This window comes from Plecotus auritus, assembly GCF_963455305.1.
Source record: "Plecotus auritus genome assembly, chromosome: 5".
In the NCBI taxonomy this organism is placed as follows: Eukaryota; Metazoa; Chordata; class Mammalia; order Chiroptera; family Vespertilionidae; genus Plecotus; species Plecotus auritus.
Genome location: NC_137776.1, coordinates 108,760,623 through 108,784,455, shown reverse-complemented (window position 1 = coordinate 108,784,455; position 23,833 = coordinate 108,760,623). Strand labels below are relative to the sequence as shown.

The following is a 23,833-nucleotide window of genomic DNA, read 5'->3' as shown; positions in this document are numbered from 1 at the left end:
CCTCGGCGACAGCAGGGGCGCCACCACGCGTGGCCTGCGCAGCATCCCCGCGTGCGACATGTGGCGCTGGCGGGGGTTGGGGGAGTATAAGAACGAGGGGAAGGGGAAGCTGAGGCAGAGAGGAGAGAAATCACTCAACACACGCAGTAGCCACGCCGGACCTGGTAAGGGAGAGGCTGCGTAATCCCTGCAAAGGAGCCCAACATTTAAGAACCAGCAAAGCTCGGCTCCCTTCCGCGCAAATCCTGCCCCACCCTTCACCTTTCTTTGGGGTGCCCCTGTAGGGACGGGGGTTAGGGGGCTTGGGGAGCAATGTAGTGCGGAATTCCCCATTCTGACCCTCGCCGGCGTGGTAGTAGGGGATAGCGCGTGGTGAGCGCGGCCGGGGGAGCTCTCTCCGGACGCATTTCCATAGCGTTGGGAGACGCCGTGTGAGCTGATTAGGAAGTGGGGCAGCCATCTGCAACTTACAATATTTGTGATCGGAAGAGGGCAGCCACAAGGATCTTTCCCTCCTCTCCCTCTCCTTCTCGGTAAACATAAAAAGCAGCGGAGTGCACAAGGGAAGGGCCCAGGCCCGGGGTCCCGACTGGGCGCTGGCTGCTCCCGGCGGCGGCGTTTTCCCCGACGGTGGCCGGGGCCCCGGCAGGCCCCCGTCTGGGTGCTCGCCTTCCCCGGATTCCACACATTTCAACGAGCCTTGTAAACACAATGAACCCGGCCGCTCCTCAGACCCGGACCGCGGATTTAAGGTGGCAATTTGTTTACAACTTTCCCTTTCCCCCAAGGCTCTGAGAACTGGGTAAAAAACTGGGAAAAAAGAGGGGGGATGCCCTCTTCCAAAGATAATTCTTAAAGGAGCTGAGATTTCATGCTCAACAAAAGCAAAACCGGCTGCCAGAAAAGGAAACCACCTTTATTTCGGCTCCCTCCCCCCCTTCTCTCCGCCTCTCTGTACTCCGCCTCCCCCTCCGAGAGGTTAAGAAATGTGGCAGCATTACAGGGGTTTGGGCTGTAAATAGGGGCAGGAGCGCGGGAAGAGGGAGCTCCGAGGCCGGGGGCGCCGGGCAGAGCCGCGCTACGGCCGCCCTCAAGGTGGTCCACTGTGGACCGCTTTCCAGTGCTCCGGAAAAGGCACTCCGGGAGGGCGCGTGTACACACAGACACACACACACACACGCGCGCGCGCGCGCGCGCGCGCACAGACACACACACCCTCCACCCCCTGCGGACCTCAGACAGCCTTTCCTCCCTGGACCGGAGGGAGGGTTTGAATTTTTCAATCCCCGCTTGTCTGCTGCTTTTCCTGGAGAACCCACAGAGGAAGAGGAGGGATGAGAGAGTGGAAGGAGAAGAGAGTCTGAAATGCACCTTGGAAATCTGCTCCAGAGCGAAGGCGGCGTCGCAGTAGCTGGGCCGGTGCAGATAGTCCCGGTCCGGCGCGGCGTGGCGGCGCAGACCCCCGGTTCGTCTGCGCCTCCCGCCTCCGGCCGGCCGGCCCGGGGCCCCGCTGCAGCTGCCGCCGCCGCCGTGATCCTGGAGCTCCGCGGCGTTACCAGCTGAGGCCATGTTGCCGCCGCCGCCGCGGGAACCGAGGCTTCCCGGGCTGTCCGGCGCGCTGCTGCCGCCGCTGCGGACTCCCGGCGCGCCCCGGCGCTGGGCTCGCGAGGACGCCTCTGGCCGCCGGCTGTTCGGGTTGGGGATCCGGTTGACAGACCTGATACTGCTGCTGCCGCTGGTACTGCTCACACGGCGGGCGCTGCTGCCGCTGCGGCCGCGGCCGCTGCCGGGGAGTCAGACCCTGCGCCTTCCATTGCCACATTGCGCGGGAGTCCCGAGGTCTCTGCGGCCGCCGCTGCCCACATCCAGTTCTCGGGAAGGCGAGAGCCGGCGCGCGGAGCCAGCCGGTCTTTCGGGCGCTCGCGTGGCGCTCCTCGCGGTCCCCAACTCCCCCTACCCGCCCCCGCCCCGCGCCGCGACCCCTTCACTGCAGAAAGCGCCAGCAAATCCCCGCCGCTCCCGCCGGCCTCGCCGGCTCCCTCGGCGCCTCCCGAGTCGCCCAAGCGGCCGCGGAGGGCAAGCGCAGAACCGCCGACGCAGGGTCTGTGGGTGCCCAGAGGGTCTCAGTGCTGCCGGGCAGGGGCAGCCGCCGCCGCCGCTGCTCCCACGGCTGCTGCTGCTGGTGGTGGCGGCTCCTGATGCTGCTGCTCGGGCTGCTCGGACTCTGGCTGCTGGGTTCGCGTTGGCTGCTCGATCCCGGACTCTGCTTTCTTGTGCTCCTCGCCGACCCACTGGACCATTCTGCCCCCGTGCAGCGCGCCTCTCTCGCTCCCGGGACCTGGGGACTCCGCTCTGTGTGTGTGCAGCGGGCAGCGGCCGCAGCAGCTCCTTGATTCAATAGATGAGATGGAAGAAGAAAAAAAAGAACTCTCTCCATTTGGAGAAAGGAGGAGGGGAGGGGGTGGAGGGGGAGAGAGCGAGCGAAAGAGAAAAAGGCTGGAGCTCCCGCCCCTGGGGCTGTCAGATGGCTTGGGTTTCTGCGACGCGATTGGCTCACGGAGGGCAGAAATTACTCAGCAAACATGACTATTATTAGCTGCTTAGCAACAGCTCACCAAAGTAGAGAGACCACCCAGGTAGGCAACCCCAGTGTGTGCATCCCGGCTTCGGGGGGGAGCCTCCGAGAGCGCCAACGTTCTCGCATGCAATACTTCCATTAAGGAATGCCCCCCCCCCCTTTCTTTTTTATTCCTTTTCTTTTCAACAGTATCTTCTTTTTGTAGAGGCCTTTTGAGCGCGCGCACACACTCTCACACACACAAACACCCACGAACATTTGCCTCGCGATAGACGCGGGGGGAAATGTAATATTTTTTTAAAGCGCTTAAACAATTTCTGAAATTCCTCAAAGAAAACCCTTTCAGAGGCACCTTGGCCTCAAGCTGCAGCAATACTGGGAGGTCCGGCTTGAATTCCCAGGCCTGCACCAATAATGACAGGGTGGTGGATAGTACACCAGTATGTGCCAGATTTTTTTTTCCCTCCTCTCTTTTCTTTTATAACTAAAGAGAAGACTTAGACTCTCGCAGGGAACAACGCCTAACATTAAGATAAACAAAATGGAAAGTTAAAGAGGAAAGTAAAGACTTCGGAAAAAGAAACCCTCTCTTAAAATCCATTCCCTCGCCCCCTCCCCTCCTAAAATCAAAACCAAAAAAACAAAACAAAACAAAAAAACACGGCAGCACAGACCGGGTTTGAAGGAGGCCGTGTATCAGACACCGAAGCATTCTCATGGAGGCGGAGACGTTTTTATTTGAATATTTAATGTGACATATATTTTAAAAAAAGAAACAACAGAATCCTTTTAACAACCCAGAGAAAGGAATTGTTTCCTTGAGGAAGTTTTCCTATTTTGGGTTTAGACACCCCCCCCTTTCTTTTAAAAATTAATTTCATGTCCTTATTTATTTAAAGTCTGTTTTAAACTTTTTTTTCAAAAACTGGTACGCATCCTGTTATATTTAATAATAGCGTGACGTAGGGGACAATAAAGGCTTTGATGTTGGATTCATTTGAAACAAATTGTGGGCTGATTGCGAGGGCTCGTTGGATACTGCGGCCAGTGTCACCGAGGCTCCGGGGGCTTTGCTTCCCATTGGGGAAGAAAACACGCGACTCTTTTGAGATGGATCCTGGGGCCCGAGTCAAATTGAACTGTTCACATAACTCCCCTTTTAATTTAAAAATAATTTTTGGAGAGTAGAATTTGTTTTTCTTACGTTTGCAAGTTAAGTTCCTCCCTGAGATAGGGTCCAGACCCCCAAACCCTCGATTCTGCCTCATTTTAATGTTTTTTCCTTTTTAGAAACGGCGTTGAACCGCAGAGGGACCCGCGGCAGCAAGGCGACTGAAGCCGTGAAATGGGGCCGTGTGGCTTTAAGATGCACACGGTGTGTGTTCATTGAAAAAAAAAGAAGAAAGGAAAGAAAGAAACCCAGATGGAGAAAGGGGGAGGAGCGGGGGAGAGGGCGGAGCTTCGCGCGGCCACGTGACTTAGGCCGGCCGGCGCGCGCTCGGCCGCCGGGCGGTCTATTACGCGCGCGCGTCTCCGAGTGCACGCGCCCGAGCTCCCGGACTCCCCGCGCGGCCCGGAATGAGCAGGTAGGGAAGCCCGTGCGCTTGGCTCTCACCCGGCGGGCTCCACTTCCCAAGCCGCCTCCCAGGAGCCCAGGCGAGGCGCGCACCCCGCCGGCGCGGACGGACGTGCCGGACGCGCCGTAGTACATTCCTGAAGGCGGTCCGGCCCCCTTACGTTGCCCAATGCCCGCTTGGCTTCTCCGCGGCCAGCCAATGGTTAAGCGCACGGGGTTCCTTTCCATTCACCCGCCCCACGGCCGCAGCCAGAGAGGGACTGAAGCACTGCCAACCGGCCACCGGGTGGGCCCACGCGGCTCCCATGGGGGGCCTGTCGGCTAGCCCTCTCCGCCCTCTTCCTTCCTCTTAAGAGGTTCCCCTCCCTCCTTTCCCTCCCTTCTTTTTTCATCCCCTTCTCCTCCCCTGTTCTCTCTCCTCCCTACCCAGTTCCCTCTAGCTTTTTCTGCTTCCTGCTTTCACTGGGAGATCCTGCCCCCTGGATCTCGAAGCAGCAAAACGTTTGCGGTACGCCGGGCGGGGTAGAGTGACCTGTAGAATAAAGACAAAGAGAAAAAAGTCTGGGGGTATTCACGAGATCAGGAGGAGGACCGGAGGACCCGGACAGCGCGGAAATTCAAAAGTCAGAACTCCAAGGGAGCACGTGATTTTGTGTGCTGTTCTGGGGAGGGCTGCTGAAATCCAGAAGGGAAGACGAGCACTGTCCAATGAAAATGATATTTCGTACTTAATAAATAATATCGCGGGAGAATTGCGCTCGACCATAGCAAGTTCAATCTTTGAGCAAAATGCTTATCTTTATTATGCTTGATAAATAGCAAACAGCAGGAAAGGTGATTTACTCTAGCTTTTTTTTTTTTTTTTTTACTGAATGGTTCTGCAGACGTTTCGTGCTTGTAGCTGAAAATCATTTTTTAAAAACTAGGTTCCCCTATTTTCCATGTCAGTTTTTATATTTAAAGGTATGCTGCATGTAGCCAGACAGGTTGCCATGTTTGTCTTTTCAAATTTCTTAACGTTTTAGACCAAAATATTAGTTTTCCTACCAATCTTTTATTTACAGCAATTTCAGTATGGCTGCTTGGATTGTGGATTCTAAAATGAAATTATAGGCTATGTACCCATCGTGGTTCTCCATTACTCTCCGCAGGCAGCTGCACATCCTCCATCCTGGCTGCGGCTACCAGGGCACCATTTCAATGGCAAATTCAACTTGGGCTCATTTCCCTCGGTTTGACTTAATTCCTAAACGTTTTGAACATTGATCTCCGGGGTTTTCATCGCCCAGCGCCTGCTCACCCGCTGTTTGATAGGTTAACTTTTCAGCATCTCAGACAATGGTCCCAGCCTGTAAATTCTACCCATTGGTTCCAGGGCGCAATCCCCAGCCTAATCTCCCCACCCCCACTGCCTCTTCCCCTGTGGTCTGCTTTTTTCATACACAGAGATGAATTACTTTGAGGATCTAATTGGCCTTGTTTCTGTAACGTTTTAAGAAAGGGAAGAGGAGCTAGTGTAAAAGCCTGCTCGACTTGGGTGGTCAAGGCTGTGGCTGCCCCCAATTTGCCTCATTGCTGATGCATGCGAGTGCGACATTCCCAGCGATAATGTTGTTCCTAACCAATCTGCCCTTATTTACATTTGTAAGCATTGTCGCCTTTAATATGCATGCCCTGTGCAGGGGACCGCTGCGCCACACCGGGTGTGTTAACTTCAGCTAACCACAAGGGTTCCCGGGACCTGAAATGAGGTAGCTGGAGGAGCCAGGCCTACAAAAGTGTCTGCTGGGAGACAGTCCCTGTAATGGCTTTTCCCTCCTGAGTTACCAAGTAAGTGACAGATTTGGCCTTTTCAACCAGCCGGACCTGCTGGCTCTCTCTGGAGCAACAGTTTAGTGTTCTATCTCCCCTTTCCAAGTAAAGTTCATCTCAGTGCATGAATTGCTATTTTGGTCTCTCCATCTCCATTCAAGTCTTCATTGGAGTCTGTAGTTTTCAAAACAGATTCCTTAAACTCTTAACATATTCACTCATATCTTTCTCTGCTCCCATACTCCAAACACCCATGGCCACACCACACACATATCTCAAAAATGACATCTGATTATCTGAAAGGTGACACTGAGATAAAGCATCTGCCCTTTGTATGTGGACATTCCAATGGTAAGCAATTGTGGGGGCTGGACTTAGTGAAGTAATGAGGAACCAGAGTGAGATTTAACTTTTCACTGGTTGCTCACATCCAACCAAATGGGTCTTTAAAATCCAATGTAACTTAACTCATTTTTGCAGAGTACAAATGAATAGAGATAAATGTGTTCTAGTAATTTGATCCTTGGGCGATGTTATAATTTTGTCTACCGATTTTAACACTCTTTTGCACAAATGCAAATGATTGCTAACATTACACCAAGTCCCATAGTATTCTTGTTGAGAGGGTGAGATGGGGAGAGGAATTTGGGGTTTGATGTAATGTTCTATTTATGGATGGAGACTGCAGGATGGATCAGAGCCTGAGCAGTTCAAAGCAGGTACCTTGATTAAGAGTTGAGTCTTGACTCAATTCAAGTCAGTATGTCACCAACCACCACATTTTCTTGGCTCCCTAAGAATGCCTTATTATTTTCTCATTGGCAGCTTTTGTATTTGCTAAAAAGGTGATGGTAGGAAATGAGTCTAAAAGGTTTGGGGGCAGATGGAGTAGATTCAGCAGCCACAAAATATAAAACCCCTAAGTATGACTCCCCTTCCCTGCTCCCTCCCATCTTCTGTTTCCTCTCCTGCACCCACCCTCCTCAGAACTGGAGGAAAGGGAATAGCTCTAGCCAACTTGTCAAAATAATGCTGCTAATTACCCCTGATCTCCTTTAATGGGAAGCTGCTCCCAGTTCCACAAAGGAGTAAATGAGGGGTCTACAGCACAAACCCAGGGGCACTGGCATTTTTTGAGCTGAGGATTGGGGGTGGTGGCAGAGGGGAGATGTCCTGAGAAGGCCCCAGAAATCTCCACATTTATTACTTCAGGTTCAAACACTAGCTTGAGCAGTGGAATTAGACTTTATGCAGTGCCAAAGCTACTGGTATTCTCTTGCTAGCAATGTCAGTCACCAAGTGCAAAGAAAATGTTCAGAGCCTACAGTGAACTTGAAAGAAAACATATCATAGAGCCTTATATTGATGTCTTCCCTTGTCTAAATGCCTTCTGAGCCACATTACTTTACTCTAATGGATAGAGATGTATTCTGGAAACAGCCCCACTTTGAACAATTCTTCCTGCATCTCTCTCTTGCCTCATCTTTATCTCCCCATCTAATATATCTATATCAAGATTTGCCTTTGGCAGAAGGCACACTATTCATTTCAGTGATCTCTGCCATTGGGTCTTGCATGAAAAAGAAGCTGAGCAACATGATCCCTTTGACCCACTGCTGGAGCAACAAATTTATTAGAGATATAGGCATGAGAAATGAAAGGGAAGTAAAACAATTCCAGCTTATTGTGTGTCTTTCTTTCATACTGCTAATCCGGTTTACACATCACGCCTACATGTCTCAATAGGGCTTTATACACTGTGGCAGAGGCGGGAGAAAATAAAAGGTGTGTGTGTGTGAAAGAGAGAGAGAGAAGGATAAACCAGGGGGACATATTTTAATCCACATTGATTTGGTTTGGAGAGAGAGAGAGAGAAGGATAAACCAGGGAGACATATTTTAATCCACATTGATTTGGTTTGTCAGTTTTTCTATCTGTAGAAAGTTGAAAAGTTGAAGACAATTGGTAAAAAAAGGCTTTTATTTTCTTTCACAGAATAGCTTCAAATGGTGCTAACTACTATTCAAATAGCTTGTTAGATTATGACTAGATTGTAAACCGAAATTATATACACTTCTTAGTGAGTCTGAAATGAAGGTTAATACCTAAGTTGAGAATGGGCCTATTGGTGTCCACCTGGATTCAACATTTTAATATAAAAAGATCTTGGACTCAAAGGTGTTCTACAGCCTTGCGGAAGGATGCTGGGTGACAACTGGAACACACACAAACTCACAATTGAAAGCCCCATGTTTTACAGCATGGGTACACAATGCACCTGAGGCAACAATTTATCCTGAGGTGCCACCCCGAAATGATGTTACAGTAACAAAGGATGACACCAAAAAGCATTGTCTTTCTTTGTGGAGGCAATTAATTGCATGTTGAACTAGGGAAGCAAAAGAGAGAAGAAATTGAACACACAGAATGCTGAAAAGATACTATTGTAATAGTTCAAGACCTCAGTTATCCAATTATTAAATATTTAGAGCCACCCATGTGGGTCTTTATATACTTCCCCTCCCCAGGGAGAAAAGAAGGATAAACGGGAAAATAATGTTTTTCTCTCCCAAGTCTAGGAAAATAGAGGTCTCTGGGTGTCTTCCACAGGCAACATTCCATATGGTTCTTCTTAGATGACAGAAATTGAGATCTAAGAACTCTGAACTTATTGATCAACCACACACTGTCATTTTTAAACATAAATACGTGGAGACACAGCACATGTCACCCCAGAGGTGTAGTCCCTGGAGGTCCCGTGGACCCAGCGTTGGCACGAGGTCTAAAGGAGTTTGAATGGGTCTGGCCACCTCAATGCTCCCTCGGCCCTCTCAGCACTGGGCTAGCGGCCCTCCTCTTTAATGGGTGGCAGGCACCAGAACCCCCCGATTCTGTAGGTGATAAAGTCAACACATACCATCTCCTACGCGTGGCCCCTTCGTGAACTCATAAAAGCCTCCCTGGCCCTTCTCCCCCCAGCAGCGGCGGGGAGGGCGACGTCTGAGGCCCAGGGTTTGGAAAGTGCCTCTCCCTCCCAGCCCCGGGGTCCCGGCCCGGGTGCCGCGAGCTGCGCCGTCCCCTCCAGCAGGTCTCCACCGGCTCCCCGGAGCCCGGGGCGCTCGCGGGGGTGCGCGCACTCAGCCCGCACCTCCCCCCCGGCGCTGTCACTCTCCGCGCCAGCCCTGCCACCCCGCTCTGTCTACACTCGCCACGCAGTAGCCACCGCCAGGCTGAGGAGCGGAAGCCAAGGTGGCGACCCTTTCAAGCGTGCAAATGGGATCCCTGGCGACCCCCTCCGTGAGAATTCCCCCTGAAGCCGTTCCCCGGCCGTCGCCGCCGGCCCCCTCCCCGCCCCGCGGGGCCGCCAGGGGCGGCGGGGCCCCGGAGTGTGCGAGCCAGCGCGCGAGCGCGGAGACGCGGGGCGGCCACCGCTCCCGGCGGCGCAGCCCACCCAGCCCGGCGGCCCTGGCGCGCCGCTCGCCCGGCCCTCGTTCCGCTGCGCGGGGCGCCGGGTCCCGCAGCGCCGCGTCCCTGGGGCGCGCGCCGCGCGAGGGCGAGGCGGCGGCTGCTGCACTCACCATAGCCGGCCGTCAAGCCCTGCCCGGAGCGCGGGTGCCGATGGCGCGGACGCGGGGCTTGGATTTCACATCAATTCCTTTTTGCCCGGTGCCCCCCTTCTCTGGTCCTCCGCGCCTCCTTCTGCTCCCCGTCTTCCCTCGTCTCCCCCTAGCCTGGCCGCTGCGGGTCTCTTTGTCTCCCCTGTCGTCTTTTCCTTCGCCCTGGTCTTCGTCCTCTCCTCCGCCTCCGTGGTTACAAAGGGAGCGGAAAGTGTAAAAACCCCGGCGCGCGGGGCCGCCGGAGGCTCTCGGCGGAGTGCGGCGCGGACTCACAATTACAAGCCTGTTTCTATTAAGCAGTTCCATGGCCCTCGGCGTGGGTGGTCTGCCGCGCCATAGGCAGGACCTGTCAGGGTCACGTGACAGATCCGAAAACTTTACCCCTTCACAATAAACTCAAGGAAAGCAAAGTAAACTCGAGGAACGTGCTATCAGCACAGCCCTCCTGGGTAAACAGGCGCTCCCCTCCCCGCCTTCCTGGGAGGCGCCCGGCCCGGCGAGCTCCCGCGAGCCCCGGCCGCCCCCTCCCCACCCCCCCGCGGCCGCGTCTGCAGGGGGCCGCTGCGCCGGGGTCTGGGCCCGCCACCTCGCCGTCTCCACCTTGTACACCTCCACCCCACACACATTCTATTTAGCCACTTTCCCGACCCCCGGGGATGAGGGGTGCTGGAGGAGCAGGGAAGCTCATTTCAGCATCCCCTGCACTCCGGGAATGCGGGGTGCCGGAGCCCGGGCAGAGCCACACCACCGGTCATGTCACGTCTCAAGCCCTTTCCTGCCCGAGTTCCCACGGAAGCCCTGAGAAGCTGGGAGCATTCCGGTCGACAGACCCACAGGCTGACAGGGAGGCAGAGAGCCAGGGAAGCCGGCCGATAACAAGAGCCTCCCCTGGGAAATGGTCAAGGCACCAAGATGTATGTGGATTCGTGTCCTTTCTGTCCGAGGTGCCTAGGCAGCCGCTACCGCTGAGGAGACCAAGGTGGAGTCCCTTAGAAACCAAGATTGGTAGCTGGCAGAGGAGTCATTAATTGAGATTTGCTCCCCCCCCCCCCGCTTCCAATTACTGTGGTTTTTGGGTATGCCACCCAAATGCTCCCACCCACGTTGCCTTCCCAAATGAAGCAAGCTTGGGTGATCGGGTTAGCCGGAAGTGCTGTGGGTCCGCGCAGACCCGGCTCAGCCTCTTGCCCTAAATGGAAAGGACCCTGTTTAACATTGTATCTGCTCAAACCTGCAGGGCAAACCGTTTCACACGGATAGGTGCTGTTTTAAATGGACCACATTATGAATAAAAATGAATTACTGCTATGGGGGAGAGGTAAGGTAATTTATTGAAACTACAAATGTTAACTAGCTGGTCTTGCAGTGAAGCCAGCCTTTTCTCATCTATTCAGGGCTGACAGTGTGACTGTGTGTGATTTTGTGTGTGTGTAGTTATTTAAAAACAACAACAACCCTAGGTGTCACAACTTATCCCCCCCCCCCAAAAGATGGTATACCATCCTTTAATAGGGCCATTTGAGTTTCCATAGTGTTTGTGTTTAAGACAAAGTAATTAAACAATTGGAATGCTGGCAGCCCTATGAATTAGGCTGGTCCAAAAAAGTTATTTCATACCAATTTACTTTAAAAAATAGTTACAAATAGATATAACCTGAGCATGGATCCTAAGAGTCATACTAATTGGAAAAACAAACCCAGCAATATTTCCCTCAGAAATACTAACTACATTTAGCGTCATATCAAAGGATTCAGTTCATACCCTGCTATGAGCTTGGGTGGGGTGAGGAAGAAGGTATCAATACATTTCCAAATAGAATAGTCTAGAATGTAAAAGAGAAGAGGAGATAAGAAAACAGAGAACTTAGCAAAAGACATTTAAATGGCCCACAATATAAAGTTGCTAGTGTCTGGCAGGGAAAATTATCTTCTACTCTCCAAGGTTCTTCTGGCTGGATTAATAAGCAAGTTAACAAGAGACAGATACGCAGGAGAAAAACAAATTAAAAGTTAATACTTGTTTACCATGTATGCATGGGAGAGACCCAGGAACTTGGAGTAACCTGTCAAAATGGTGGAAGCCATCATTTTTAAATACCTCCTTCAACTACAGACAAAAGATGTTGGGGCTGGAGAGTGCGTTAGGAGGGGTGACCAGGAAAAGCCCAGCAAACAACGCTGAGTTATGCGTGTTGTGCAGGTTAACTCATGCCTTCTCCATTGGTAGTGAGAGCAGGCCAGGTAGAGTGAGGGGAACACCTTGCAGATGGGGATTTCCCCTAGAAGAGTACAGGTCCTTTACAAAGGGAACTAACTCCTTGGCTTTTAGAGCTTCTCCCAGGTGTGCTGTTTCTTGAAGGTAACCAGCCTAACATGATCCTTACCCTAAAGAGACATCTTTTGTGGTAGCAAACGCTCTTTCACTAATTTTGTGGGGAAATTCCAGGAGAACTCGTGGAGTTCGCTTGTCCCATCAAAATGAAACTGTCATGCCAGCACATTTGGCTCCATGTCCCTGAGTGTGGCCAAGGCTGCCCATCAGGGTTACCCAGGTTTGGTGGGACCAGAGGCTTAGTGCAGTTTGGGAGGGGAAGGCTTTTTTTTTTTTAGGAACTCAGAATTACACACACAAAATCAAGTATAGGGCCTTGGAAGTGCTGCCAAATTTCTGTTCGGGTTTGAGTTTGTTCTCTCGCAAAATTGAAGAATGAGTCCATGGACAAAGATGGTAAGCACAGCCAACTTTATTGAGAGATAGGCAGACTCCCTACAGCAGGGAGGGTTGCCCATGAAGCTTCTTTCTCTCAGGTTCCAAAGTCTCTGTCCCTTACCAGTGGTCGGCAAACTGTGGCTCGTGAGCCGCGGTTTGCCGCTCTGTTGACTAATGAGTTTGCCGACCACTGTCATATACTACCCTTTACCTCTTTGCACACAATATGCCACAATTGCCTAATCCTCACAGCTTCCAACTACACAGTAACATTTAGTCTAGTCCAGTGGTCCGTAAACACATTAGTCAACAGAGCGGCAAACCACGGTTCGCGAGCCGCATGTGGCTTGCGAGCTGCAGTTTGCCGACCACTGCCTTAGGCCGTCCTGGGAAAGGTGCAGCTGGGTTCCAGGAGAGCCAAAGCAGGCCAGTGTCCAGAGCTTCCCGTCCATGTTGCAGTCTAGTGTAGTTCAGCATCCAAGCTAATGAAAGTCCATTAGTCCACATGTGGAGCCCCACGTGGCCATAAGCCACGTGGGTGTGGAGAGCATATCCCCTGCCACAGGAGAGCCAGGAGCCCAGTCCACCAGAGAGAGAAGGAAGTGTGCTTCTTTGTCTAGGGGTAGATAACTGGATATGCTTTGCTGGCTTCTGAGTTTTTTTTTTCTCAAAGAATTCTGCCTTAGCAACATGCATACATTTTAAAGCTTATTTCTCCAGCATGTGTGCTCATGCACTCTTCTTTTCCCGCCCAGTTGGGTTGCCTTAGTAACTCCCACCTAGCTGGGTCTAGTCTTCCCTGCCCAGCCGGGTTTAGTTCTAGGTCATTTTGTCTGTCTCTGTGTTTTTTCTTGGAACAGGGCATGGTCAGCAGGCTGCATTCTGCCCATGTCTACAATGCCTCACTCCGCACCCCCCACCCCTACTCCGCACCCCCCATGCCCACCCCCACCCCTACCCCCACCCCCCAAGGTCCTGTCCTTGACTGCCTAGCCCTATTCTATCTCCTCAGAAGGGGGTTGTGCAGTATGGGTTCCTGTATGAGTCTCCTATCAAATCACCTTCGTTTGTAGTGCATAGCAAGGAGATTACAGAGCTATTTAGATGTGTGGCCTTGCATCCACAGACTGAGTGTGTTCACATTACATCATATTTCAGTCCAATGCTTTACAATTGGGAGCAAAGACAAGCTTGGTTTGAATGTTAAATAGTCTGAGTTGGGCTGCAGTAGTGTAGCGAATCAGTGAGAGAGAACCTTTGGTGTTGGAACCTAAAATGTCTGGAATGAGAACTCACTGGAAATATTCTCTCCCAAGAACACCCTGCCCTTCTTGACCTTCCTCTGAAATCAGTCTTTGAAAGTGATAGTGCTGTGCCTCTCTTCCCTCCACTCTTAGATGCTAGAAATGTTCAACTGTCAAGTGGGAGGTAGATGTTCTCCAGCACACAGAGGCCCCTATGTTGTTACCTACTGGTATTTCTCAGAGACTCCCCACCAGGGTGGGCTCTTTCTCATCAAACAGCTCCCTCCACCCTTCTAAAGTTGCTTATGCCTCATCTCTTCCTGCAAACCAGCCCCAGTGCTACCCAGTCTGATAACCCACTTGGCATGAAGGTGTCAGTGACTGACAAGGCTGGCAAAAGAGCTCAGCTCTAGCTTATCCAGTATGATAAGCCAATTGGCATCAAGGTGTCAATGGCTGAGGAGGCTACTAGATGATACATTTGCAAGTTAACTTGGACTTTTAGAGCCTCCTCAGAGGAATAATTCAAAAGTTGGAGATTTCAGGCACTGTGGAGGACCAGATGGAGACATTTGGGGTATTGGCAGAGGGGACAATAGAGGGACCTTTTGAAACAGGTCTAAAAATAGACCATCTGAGCATCTTCAAACCTACTGATGGGCAAGGTCATCCCTGGCTCTGTTTGTCTTTCTAAATATCTGCTGTTACTTCAAATACAATTGTTAACCCCTGTTACACACACATTCTTCATTCCAGGGTTCTCTCTTCCCTGGCTCCCACTCAAAGTGTGTGCGTAAGCACTTTCATCTGTCCCCTCCCCCCACAGCAACCTCCAGCAACTGGAATGCTTCAGATGAATAACTGAGGGTTAAAAGACACATTTGTCCACATTTGAGAAGCTTTCCACCTCTGGATGAATGCCACTCTTGCACACAGTTCTTTGATACTGTATCAGACAGATCAAACTTTCATAAGGAGCGATGTCATTCAATGTAGGGACTCCAATTCTAAAATGACTACCTAGCCTCACCCCTGCCTCCTTCATCGGGAAGATAGGGCTTGAAGGACCAAGGAGTAAGAAATATTTAAAGGTGGTAGGTTGGAATTAGGAGAGTGAACAATAGAATTACAATGGTGAAATGTGCTGAAACAGTAAGAGGAGAATTGTTTAATCAGGGAGAAGTAAAACAGGATTGAAGAACAGAAGAGCGTGAACAAAAAGCTTGAAAACCAAAAGAGTGAAATACAACCTGGAAGATCATAAACCAAAGGCTCCATGGGACCCAGGAGGCCCACGGAGGCAGTGTAATGTTCAAGAGGGGGCTATAATCTCAGGACAAAAAGAAATAAGGAGAGAGGAAGAGACCTGTGGAACTCTTTGCCTCAAAACTTGAAACTTATGTCCTCTTGCAACTGATGTCCATGTGGGACCCCCTCTAAGGAGATGCAACTCCCATGTAGGAGACCTTCAGGGCAGCTTTGCCACCGAAGCTCGTGGTAAGGAACAAAATGCTCAAGAAGAGTTAAGCTGTGGGGACAGTGTGGCCTGGCTGGCTGGGGGGTGACAGTGATGTGGTGGGTCACAGCCAGGGGAAAGAGCTTATAGCCATCAAGCAGGTCAGAAAAATGACTACGAAGTTCTCACTGTACCTAAGAGGACTGGAAAGGCTATGAGTGTAGTAAACATGAACCACAGCCTGTCTGAGAGAAGTGCTGCTTTACACAATGAGCATGGTTGCTATCCAGAATGCATCATTCATCTTGGTGCAGGTCCGTGGGAAGGTGCAGAACTGGCCTTTATTTACTTGAGCTGTGTGGTTACAAATTTGGAGGATTAGCCAAATTTCATTTCCACTCTGAGTGAAAGAGGCAGTGAGGCAAAGGCTCTGAGAGAGGGAGATTTTCGGGGGGAGGGTTGAGGTGTGAGGGGCTGAAGCTGCCTGAGCCCTGTCCCTGTGCTGTGTTCAGGGGCCGCTCGGCAGCCTGTTGGTGGCTCTGAAAAACCCAGTCTATGCAGACGGTGCCACTCCTGGTGTCTCCAGGCCCAGGCCTCTGAAGAGCTGGGCCAGGAAAGGATGTGCTGTTCTCTAGCAGCAGCCCCCGTGGGCAGGGCCCTGGGCACAGTGCACCTTCTCCAGTTGTGGATGGAGGCGTGTTTTGGAGGAAGTCGGGGAGGTGGGAGCTGGGCGTGCCTGGCCTGCCATCCGACTCTAGGCTTGCTGTCTTTCCCTCACGCCTGCATTAGTTTGCCAGGGTTGCCGCAGTAAAGGACCGCAGGCGGGGGAGCTTAAATAGCAGACATTTATTTTCTCCCGGTCCTGCGGGCTCGAAGTCCCAGATTAAGGTGTTTTCTCCTGGGGCCTCTCTCCTTGGCTTGTAGTTGGCTGTCTACTCCTGTGTCGTCCCTCCTTGGTCTTCCAGACTCTGTGTGTGTCTGTGTCCAAGTTCCTCTTCTTCTAAGGACACCAGTCATTCTAGATGAGGGCCCACCACGTGACCTCATTTTAACCAAATTTCCTCTTTCAGGACCTTATCTCTAAATATGGTCACATTCTGGGGTCCTGAGGGTTAGGGCTTCAAGATATGAATTCAGGGGGATACAGTTCATCCCATAACAACACCCAAATGTTGAAAGGAGCCGGCTTGGGTTTGAAGGACCTCTCTGTGCCTGTGATCGGGGTTCTTCTTGGCTTCTCAGGCCAAGGACCTGCCCCCACAGGGCCATAGGACTGACCCTGGGTGGCACATTCCCTGGGAACGCTGGGCTCTAAGAAAATGGCTGTAGGCACCTGGTAGAACCCCCCACCCGCTACAAAGAATGAGCAGTGCTAGGCTAATTATAAATCTGTCTTCTTTATTTATGGCAGCAAGTTCCTTCAGGCATTGGTTTCCAAGGCTGGCTGCTCATCAGGATCACCTGAGGAGTTTAAAAACAAAAACCTGAGGAAACAAAAACAGATTCTTTTCTCCCATCCTAGAGCTACAGCACCAGCACTCAGCCCTGGGCAGCTGGCCTTGTTCACAAGAATCGCCCTAAAGCAAGTAGAGTAAAATGCTGGTGGCAGGCTCTCCAAGACGGGACTCACGGTAACATTTCTTCCAACGTTTCTGCATGTTTGACATTTTTTTGTAATAAAATGACAAAAAAGGATATCCAGTGATTCTGACGTGCAACTAGATTTGAAGACCTAAGGACAGGAAGTCAATTTACAGATGTGTTCTCCTCTGTCATGTACTTGTCACATTGCATTATTGCTCTTCATTCATCAAGTAAAAGATTTGTGATCTTTCTTTCCTACATGCATAGTCCTCTGGTAAGTGCTGGGATACGGGGAATGAAAAAGCCATCTTCATTAACAACACCATGAGTACCATTTCATACCCACCAGATTGGCAAGATTTAAGTCTGACTATGGCAAGTGTGAGTAAGACTGTGAGACAATGGGAACTTTGGGGCACTGCTAGTTGGAGTGTAGGCTGGGTCCCTTGCTTTTGGAAAATAAGTTGGCATTATTAGAAAGGTTGAACCCCACTCCTAGACATCCCTCTATGGGAAAGCTGAGGCCCCACAGTGCATTCAAGAATGTTGAATGTTCACCACAAGTATAAAACGGGGCACGACCAAAATGTCTATCAAAGCAGAAAAGGTCAACCGAGAGTGCAGAATATACGCGACAGAGATTCTGCCAAGAGGTGAAAATAAATGAGCCAGAGCTACCTGATAGCAATGCGGATGAACCTTACAAACATAATCTTGGGTGAAATACCCACATCAGAAGGAAGTCTCATAAGAATGCATATGTAAATTCCATTTATATAAAGGTCAAAACCAGGTAGTACTTATAAAGAAAAGCAAGAGCATGAATAACCCATTCAGGGAAGCATTTACCCTTAGGGGCACAGGAGGCAAAAGGAATGGGGACCTTTAGAGATCATTCATTTTCCTATAGTTTTTAAAAATGTCCATTGAGGTGCTAACCTGAAAATAAAAGGCCAAAGTGAGAGGCAACAAGCATTTATTTGAAATCAAAAGTACAGCTGTTTGTGAAGCACTGAGGCAGAAACCCACATACTGTTCTGATTAGGAGGTGCAGGGCCAGGGGAATTCATGAGGAAGGGAAGGGGCACAAGTACATCAAGGGAAGGAAGAAGGCATTGCGAAAGGTGCAGATAAGCTAACACAGTGATGCTCATTTAATTTTCAGCTCAGTCGTCATAGCAAACAGGTGTCTGGCATACAATGCCACTTCAGGCCCAGTCCAAGGGCCGTGTTGCCCAGTTTTAACATTCCAAAAGTCTGAGGAGTAAGAAGTGCAAGGCATTCCTCTGAAGTGGCCGCCTGGACTCCATGTTAAAGTGGCTCTGTTTATATTATTGTTCACACGGGCGATAAATGCACTCGATGTATTATCTATTTTATAATAAAAACATTTTTTAAACCATCATTCTGGTCCTAGACAAACTCGTGGCTTGTGGCTGTGGAGAACAACAAATAGCTGCAGGTTTGTGACAGTGCAGTAGCCAGGGAGCACAGGAGTGTGTGCCTGAGCCTGACTCCTGAGAGGGTAGGGGTGGGGGTGCTGGGGAAAGGAAGGGGGGCTGCCACCAGGTCAGAGGGTGAGAAGGGACATTCCTTGGGAAGGGGGAGGAAGAGAGCCAGCAGCACCCAAGAGGAAGTCCTGTTCTTAGAATCCGGGCTTCTACTTCTGGACCCCAGCCTGTCCCAGCTCTGAGCTACTGCCTTCATAGTTTCTCTGTATTAACACAATGACCCAGGACAGACTAGAAACCCACATTATCTGTTCCAGGGGAATGAGGCTATACATACAGACTTAAAGTCAGGAAATGTGCAAATGCAATATTACTTTACTGGACCAAACCTGGGTTTAACAAAACTCCATCCTTGTCATCTTATAATGACACTAGGGGCCCAGTGCATGAATTCATGCACCTTGAGAGGAACTGTGGACTGCAAGGCTGCAGTGGGCACAGGGGCAGGTCTTGGCCCATCCTCCACGCTCCCGCCTGGCCCCTCCCACCGTGGCCCCCAGTTCCCTGTCAGTAGGCAGCCCCGCTTCCACCACCGCTCCCACATAGTGATGGTGCCGGCCCCACTCACACCCACTGACAGCACAGATTGATTGGGGCTGGCACCGGGCGCTGGCAGTGGGTGCAGGTGCCCGGTGGGACCACGGCACGCAGGAGCAAAGAATTTTCAGTAACCTCCAGAGGCTTGCCCCGATGACAGCAACTGGCCTTGGTCTGGTGCCCCAGCTCACCTGCTCCACCATCCTGCCGTGGCGATGCCCACCATGTTCTGTGCTCTGCCACCTGCTGCCGACACCCGCCATGTTCTGCAAGCACCTCCTGGTGGTCTGCGCATGTCATAGTGACCAGTTGTTTGGTTGTTCTGACGTTCGGTTTATTTGCACATTAGGGTTTTATATATATACTAGAAGCCCGATGCACGAAGATTCGTGCCAAAATGGGCCTTCCTTTCCCTGGCTGCCGGCACCACTTTCGCTCTGGTCCGGAGCCGCCTTTCCATCTTCCTACACTGCTCAGAGGCCCAGAGCTCAGAGGCCCTGTCCTGCCCCACCCCTGGCCACTCGGCAGCTGAATATGCAAATTAACCACCATCTTTGTTGGTTACTCACTCCTGATTGGCTGTGGGTGTCGTGAAGGTATGGTCAATTAGCTTGTCTATTATTAGGTAAGACTAGAGGCTTGGTGCATGAAATTCGTGCACAGGGGGGTGTCCCTCAGCCCAGCCTGCACCCTCTCCAATCTGGGACCCCTTGAGGGATGTTCGACTGCCCGTTTACAGGGATTGGGCCATGGGGGTGTGGCCAGCCTGGGTGAGAAGCTGAGGGCTGTTTTCAGGCTTGCCACACTCCCTTCAGGGTGGGGGTCCCTGCTGGGGTTTCTGGCCAGCCTGGGTGAGGGGCTGATGGCTGTTTTCAGGCTGGCCAAGCCCCCTGGCGACCCAAGCTCCCAGCCCCTCCTTTTTTTCTTTTCTTTTCTTTTTTTCAGCGCCTCCTTGAGTGGAGGCCAGGGCCAGCTGGAAGCAGGTATCTGGGATTTATTTATCTTCTATAATTGAAACTTTGTAGCTTTGAGTGGAGGCAAGGGCCGGCAAGGGTGGGCGGGAAGCTTGGCTTCCTCCATCACCGGGGGCAACCCAAGCCTCCTGCTTGCTCCAGCTCCGTGGCTGCCGCCATCTTTGTTGGGTTAATTTGCATACTTGCTCCTGATTGGCTAGTGGATGTAGCAGAGTGATGGTCAATTTGCATGTTTCTCTTTTATTAGTGTAGATAGATTTCAGTGGTTCTCAGTGTGTAAAGTGATGTTATTTATTTACTACAAACACTATTAGGAGTTGTAAATGTGAGTAGTAGTAAAAACCCCAAAACAGTGACCTTAGCTCTCTTTTCTTGTCAATTTCATGTTGCTAGGATGTTTTATTATGAAGTCACTCAGCAATGGGTAGAGGGACAGACAGACTGCCTAGGAAATATTCAGTTACAAAGAAGCATTGGCCTAAAGGAAGTGAAGGAGAAGGCAGCTTACAAATTGCAGCTCATTGTTTGCTTACACAGATGGACTCTTCTGTTCAACCATCATGATTTGAAACAGTATAAGCCCACCCTCCACTGAATGGCCCACTCATTTCCATGCCTTCTCCTTCTGTAGACATATATGTAATTCTATTTGGCTCCACTAATAACGTCTTTTTGATACCCTCTCTCCCAGTATTTTTAGAGTTTTCCAACCTTTTATGTCATGGTACACCTAGAAAGAATGATAATATTGATACAACACAATGGAATAAACTGGAGGAAACTCAAAGGCATCTCTCTGTGGGGGGAATTAGTGGAAAGTTTACATCTTTATAGTATGAAATTATAAGAAGAATATATAAACTTTTAAAAGTTAGAAAAATATTAAGTATGAAATTTGTATGAAACTTCCAAATAAAACCTTTTCAAGTTTTTTATTGAGAAACCTGAGCTTCTTTCCATGAATATCATTTTTTTTTCATGTGAGCTTTTATGCCTAAAATGACTCTGAGTAAAAAGTCTCTGAGTAGGACTTTAATAATGATCTCTTCAAGATGTCTAAATGATGCGCTCAAATTTCTTTCTAGTTACCATGATTTAAAACTTTTTATGAACTGGTGATAAAAATTTAAAGCCAAAAAAAAAGGGTGGGGGTGGGGGTGGGGGTGGAGGGATAATGGAGGGATAAGGACACATTTGTAATACCTTAATCAATAAAGGGAAAAATAATTTAAAGCCATTTCCCAACCATTCACAATTTACACCTGTTGAAATGCAAATCAAAAACATAATGAGAGATCACTTCACACCTGTTAGTGTGGCTGTTTCCAAAAAGGCGAGAGATAACAAACCTGAAGAAAGGGAACCCTTTTCACACTGTTGGTGGGAAGGTAAACTTGTGTAGTCACTAGGAAACACCATGGAGGTTGTCTGGCATACAATGCCACTTCAAGCCCAGTACAAAGGCCATTTTGCCCAGTTTTAACATTAAAACAGAACTACCTTCTGACCCAGCAATTCCATTCCTGGGTATATATTCAAAGGAAATAAAACCATTACCTCAAAGATGTGTCTGTACCCCCATGTTCATTGCAACATTATTCACAATAGCCAAGATGTGGAAATGACCTAAGTGTCTGCCAATGGGTGAATGGATGAAGAAAATGTGATATATATATATATATATATATATATATATATATATATATATATATGTATATATATATATATACACACACACACACACACACACACACACAAAATGGAATATTAATCAGCCTTAAAAAAGGAAATCCCACTATTTGTGACAACATGGATGGAACTTGAGCGCATTATGCTAAGTGAAATAAGCGAGACAGAAAAAAAAAACAGATACTGCAAAGTATCTCTTACATGTGGGGGGAAAATGTCAAACTCATAGAAACAGAGAGTTGGAAAGCAGTTGTCAGGGGATGAGGGGATTGGGAAAATAGGGAGAGGTGGGTAAAAGAATACAAAGTTTCAGTTATAAGATGAATGATGTCTGAGGGTCTACTAATAATGTTTAAAGTAGCGAATATTCTCACCAAAAAAAAGAACAATAAAAAAAGTAAACATGTGAGGCCAGGGAAGGCGATAATTAACTGCATGGGGGTAGTGAATCTTTCCACAATGTATATGTACATCAAACCTTCATGCTGTACATTTTAAATATCTTACAATTTCGTCAATAATACCTCAATAAAGTTGAAAACACCAAAATTTATACCCGCTGAAATTATATTCAGTCTAACATATTCTTAGTTCAACTAATGTTGCTTTCTGGCTTTGACAGATACTGAAATGCCTCGTGATAACAAATGCATTTCTAGTGTCCCGCGTGCATGTGCTTCCTCGCTGTCATCACAAAGCCCCACACAGAAGGTGGCTTAAAATAACGGAAATGTAGCCTCTCACAGTCCAGAGGCGAGAAGTCCAAAATCCAGGTGTGGGCAGGGTAGGTTTCCTCTGAGAGCCAGAGGCAGACAGCCTTAGGCCTCTCCCTGCTTCCCGGAAGGGCTTGTGGCCGCACCACGCCCAGCTCTGCCTCCCTCTTCACAAGGTGCTCTCCCGGGGTGTCCGCCTCTGTCTCTCATCTTCTTATAAGGACAGCATATGGGATTAGGGGCCCACCCTATTCCTGTATGACCTCATCTTCACTGATCACATCTGCAGCGACCCTAATTCCAAATGTCACATTCCGATGTACTGAGGGTTGGGAATTCAAGATATCTTTTTTGGGGGAACACAATGCAACCCATAACATCATGGAATGTTTTCAAAAGCAAGCATTTCAAAACAACAAGGACTCTTTGATTCGCTGAGTAGACACCCATGTTCGAGCAGTCACCCTGAGCCACTTGGACACCATGAAAAGCGTGCACCAGTTACAGAAGAGAGAGACACAGTCCATGTCCCATATCTGTGAAGACAGAGATTTGAGATTCCTAGAGTCTGTTTTCTGCCTCCCGCCTTCAACGCCAACCTGCTATGCTTTGAGCCCCTGAAACACGGCCTCCCCCAGCTGACTCAGGAGCCTTATTCGGCGAGGCTGCAGCTGGCCACTGCTGGAGGACACCCCGAGGCAGCCAGTGCTGGAGGTCCTGGGAGCACAGTGGCCTGACCCTACTCGACTCCATCCTGGGAGTTCCCACTGTGGCTGCTTTGTGGCTGGAGAGACGAGCCTGGGACTCCAGCCTCCGCACCTGCCTCGGGACTGGTGGTGTCACTGAGGCACGCCCAGACTCCTGTGCGGCTCGCTCACATGCTCTGCTGCAGCCCCTCATGGCCAAGTTCTCTGCTCCTGCCTTGGCCTCTGTTCTGCTTCTACTTCTCTGACGGTACCTGCCCCACTTCCTTTGCTGGTCCCTGGCTTTCCACCTAGTCCTGAAAGGTCGGTGTCGCCCAGCGCCCAGCGCCCAGCGCTGACCTCAGCGCCTCTTGCTAGCTGACTGTTTCACTCCTGCGGGCTGGACAATGAGCCCATGGGCACCCACATCTCCTCAGCTATCTACCCCGAGCTTCAGACCGTACCTCCAGGAGCATAGGAGCCTCACAGGTGCCCGCATTTCACATGTTCCTGCCCACTGCTCCCAGCTGAGTTCCGTGTTCCCTCCCATCCCCTTCTGACTCTTGCGTTCACAGGTTGGCCAGCCAGAAGGTAAGCAGTACCTGCGCTGGCTCCCTTTCTGTTCCCAGAGGAGTTCATCAGGCACCGTGTCCACGTTCCTTGGGGTGGTTTGCAAGGCCCTGGTGAATTTGTCTGTCTCCTTCCTCCCCTGCCAGATCTCCACACCCAGCTGCTCTTTTTTAGCCAAACACAATCATGTGCAGCTTTCTGAGTTTCTCACTCCTCTAAGCCCGTGCATTTGCTCCTCCCTCTGTCTACTTTCTGTCCCTTCTACCTTCACCTACATCCTTCAAGATGCAGCTCAAATGTCACCTCATTGGTTCACACAGATGGCGTCGACTCTGCACCAGGGGTCAGAGAGAACTTCATAAACCAGGTGTTCTCGTACACAATTTAAATCTCTCAAGTATTATTAGTCATTTTGATGTTAGCTTATTAGTCACTAGTGTACTTTTTTGTCACATTGGAATTAATGTCTAGCGAATAATTCTCAAGGTGGGGCCCTGGGCCAGTAGCATCACCTCTTTGCATGAAAACACTCCAGCTGGGAATTGGTTGGAAATGCTAATTCTCAGGCTCCCTTCTCCC

At 50.2% G+C, this 23,833-nt stretch overlaps 1 protein-coding gene and 1 long non-coding RNA gene across 4 annotated transcripts in view; one reads left to right on the top strand and one right to left on the bottom strand.

Annotated features, from left to right (window-relative positions):
* Positions 1–1,777, bottom strand: part of PTCH1 (patched 1) — a 61,313-nt gene extending 59,536 nt beyond the window's left edge. Inside the window, exon 1 of one of the 3 annotated variants that reach the window (XM_080667751.1) lies at positions 1,372–1,777. In XM_080667751.1, coding sequence (XP_080523877.1) covers positions 1,372–1,569 — 198 coding nt within the window. In that variant the 5' untranslated portion in view covers positions 1,570–1,777. Of the gene's footprint in view, positions 1–471; positions 682–1,371 lie in introns of those variants that run through there. The other 2 variants (XM_080667750.1, XM_080667752.1) reach the window with 2 other exon arrangements.
* LOC308247917 lies at positions 82–4,910 on the top strand. The gene is made up of 3 exons (XR_013960586.1): positions 82–164; positions 3,869–4,164; positions 4,585–4,910. It is a non-coding gene; the product is annotated as an uncharacterized lncRNA (long non-coding RNA).
* The last annotated feature ends 18,923 nt before the right edge of the window (positions 4,911–23,833 follow it).